Source organism: Chelonus insularis, unplaced genomic scaffold (assembly GCF_013357705.1).
Source record: "Chelonus insularis isolate UGA/USDA-ARS -01 unplaced genomic scaffold, ASM1335770v1 scaffold_714_pilon, whole genome shotgun sequence".
NCBI lineage: Eukaryota > Metazoa > Arthropoda > Insecta > Hymenoptera > Braconidae > Chelonus > Chelonus insularis.
Genome location: NW_023276795.1, coordinates 2,936,759 through 2,940,374, shown reverse-complemented (window position 1 = coordinate 2,940,374; position 3,616 = coordinate 2,936,759). Strand labels below are relative to the sequence as shown.

The 3,616-nt window shown below is 26.0% G+C and overlaps 1 protein-coding gene across 1 annotated transcript; it reads left to right on the top strand.

Moving 5' to 3' along the window:
• The first annotated feature begins 462 nt into the window (after positions 1–462).
• On the top strand, positions 463–1,843 carry LOC118073992 (uncharacterized). Its single transcript, XM_035094821.1, has 3 exons — positions 463–787; positions 1,417–1,564; positions 1,645–1,843. Exons 1-3 carry the CDS (start codon positions 721–723, stop codon positions 1,841–1,843), a joined length of 414 nt encoding a protein of 137 aa, XP_034950712.1. The 5' UTR covers positions 463–720.
• The last annotated feature ends 1,773 nt before the right edge of the window (positions 1,844–3,616 follow it).

Below are 3,616 nucleotides of genomic sequence, written 5' to 3'. Positions count from 1 at the left end.
AAAAAGTGCAGTAAAAAAACTTTTTTTGCCTGCGGTACGATTACACACAAACTGCAATAGAATTAACGTGATAATTAGGTTCGGATTACTTTATTATTTGTTGTTAATTGAACTAAAAATTGCGATAAGATATAAAAGATAATTAAATTAGTTAATGAATAAATAAAAATGATTTCATTTTTTGATAATTGAATTTATAATTAAAAATACGAAAAAAACAAACATTTTTTCATTGATTTATTGATCGATAATTTACCGATCAATTATTTAAATTTTTTGAATTTATAAATTCTAGCGCCATCTATGTAACTGTTTTGAGTAACGCTAGAATTAAATAAATCGCAATAATAGAGTTGATCAACTGTTTCGAGTAATTTTAGAATATCTAGACACGCGTCGCTACTGCGAGTCTCACTCATTGTTTTGTTGTGATTCTTGCCGCCTGAGCTTCAGTTTCTGAGAAAGAGATACAGATCACATTGTTAGTGGCAAAATAAAAATTTTCGTATTATTTAGTCGCTGCTCAAGCGTGGATTTTTCTATCGACAACGTATATTGTTCGTGAAAATACATTATAAAAATATAGTGTAATATTATCTTTGTGTAAAAACCGAGAAGGTGATGGATCATAAATGAGATTGTTATTAAATCAAAATTGTCTGTTCCATTGTCAACATTAAAGTGATATTTGTGTATAAATTGTGTGTTAAGTTTGTAACAATGGATGAGTTTGTTAAACAACTTTTAAAAAAGTGGAATCTAGAAAATTTAATTGATCATTTCAACAGTAAGTAAAAAACCTATTTCAACAATAGTATTCTTTATTCAAATTTAAAATATGAAAAATTGATTTATTTATAATAATTAGTGTTCAGAGGAATTAATAGTTTCACTCAAAAAATTTTTTAGGTTAAACTCAATTCTCTATATAATTTATATTCATTCTCAAATTTTGTTACTTTTACAGTCAATATAGTTGATAAAGAAGTTTTTACTAATTTAACTGATGCCCTTATTGTTGAACTCATTCCACAAATTGGATTAAGATATAAATTCTTAAAAGAATATAACAATTTTATGTCGAAATATAATAAATCGTGTTTTATTATTAATAACGAAAGTATTCATATAATTGAAAACAATAATAATGTAAATCATGATGATAGTTTAGAAGAGTCAAATCTTTTGCTTGAATCAACTATCAGCGGTCTTAATGAAGTTTTTATTTCAAATCTCAATTCTATTTCTAATGAAAAAACAATCTCTCCAATTCCAAAAAAAAAAACTGCACCAACTTCAAATCTTTCCAACATCGAAAATTCCTATTATGCCTCTGTCTTCAACATCATCCAGTAAGATTTCCAGTTCTTCCTTTCAAATGTATTTATTTACTTTTTTCTGTGTCAATGAATATAGGAAACTCTCAAAATGAAATTAAACCTATATTAAAATGTTTTCGTGGAAGGCTTATTCTAGCAGAATTTAATCTTAAGAACACAATAAACCGACGGTTACTCACTAGTGTAATCATTGAATCAGAATTAGAAAACAGTAAAAAATTCAAGTACGTAGCTATTGATGGAATATTTTAAATTATGTTTTGGGAAGTTGAAAATTAACTTTCTTATAATTGTTTTCAATTAGGATTACAGCTGAGAGATTTAAAAAGTTGACAAAAGATCTAGTAGAATTATTTCCTGATGAAGAAGAAGACTTATATTATACACCCTGGACAAAAGGCACAAATGGTCCTATTGGTGCTAGAGGACTTCTGTATGATAAATATATCAATCTGAGAAGAACTTTATTTGAATTAGAAATCCTTACTCTGATTCTAATATAGATCAACGTAAATATTTTTTAAATTCGAATAACTTACACTATTCAATAGTTTTGTTTTTTAAAAATGATGAAATTAGCTTTTTTTTAATTTTATTCATTCAATAATTGTTTACTATTCTAATATCTCTATTGATTATTTTTTTAAATTATAGATGAAATAAGCAATACAAACGATATTTTACCGTTGAGTGATTCATTATTATGGCTTAAAAATCATATAGAACCATTTAGTGAAGTGCTTTTAAAATGGCAAGAAAGTTTTAAAGAAAGATTGGCTTATCATACAGAACGAATTGATATGTATTTTAATACATTCAATGTATTGAAGACACCATCTGCTTATTTATTGGTAAATTTCATAGTTAATTCCTCTGAATAAAAGTATTATAATATATTGATGCATGTATTAAATACAAAGGTTTGCAAATGAAATTTTCTGTTTACAGTTTGAATCAGATTTTAAACAATTCATAAACGAGGCAGTTGATAAATTAATTCTAAAATGGCCATCGGTTGCAAAAAAATTATTAATATTAGTAAGAAACGAAAAGATTATCAAGTATCGCAATACCTCAAGACTAATAATATATTATTGGCGAACGATTCAGGTAACTTCATTTGTCTTAACGACTTAAATATAACGTTAATTGTAATTTTCATGACTATATTTTTCTATAAAGATCTTGGTAATATTGAGATTATTGCCCTTGAATTACTTCCATTACTATTGGGTACAATAAACAAGAAATCTAAAAAATCAGGAGGAAAACATTGGAGACCAAATATAACTGACATTAAGCAATCATTTCTTTTTCATGCAGAGGTAAATAAATTTTTATGAATTTCAACTCCTTCAAAAACGAAGTGTTTCAGAATTTTTTGAATTAAAAAATATTACAATCTCTGTTGTAATTTTTTTTAACATTGCAATTCAAGTTTCAGTTTCAATTTTATTGTTTTTTTTTCTACAGACTATTGATGAACTACAACCATATATAGAAAGCAAAATTAGGATTTACAAGCAGCATAAATTGACTCTTCAGCCTTTTGTAGTCATCATTGGACTATTAGATAACATCGAAAGTTCGTTTGTAGTAATAAATGATCAGCGATATGTTTTACCTACCCCTTAAAAGCAATAGACACATGTTTTAAAATCATACACGCATTGAATGCAACTTACTCAGTAGAGTGTGAACACGTTTGGGAATTTCTAGAAAAATACATTTATGAAGTTACAAACAAAAACTCATCATTTACATGTGTCAATCGTCTTATAAGTGATTTAAATAGATATAAAAATTAAATGTTAAAAGACTATAAATTATAATTTATCACATTCATTTTACATATTCAAAATGAATATGACATTTGATGATTTTTCTATTAATTTAGAAACATTTTGGGTAAATTCTGGTTATCATTGTATAACAACTCAATGATACCACGAAACTGTGTTCAGTTCATCGTTGAAGAATTGACAAAATTATTAGAAAACTTTACGTTCCATATATAATAAAACAAATTCAATATTATTTAATAAATAATGTGAACAAGTTGTCATTACATGATATTCCACGTATACTTAATTCTGCTATTAGTTGTTTTGAAATATTTTCAACTGAGCATAGAAGATTAAATATTTGTTTATGACAAAGGATTTCTTGTATTACCTATTCAATATAAATTGGTTCAAGAATTGTAGAATCTAAACGCAATGGAATTATTGTTTCAGAACCAAGGATGTGTTTTGGACAATATATTCCTTTAAAAA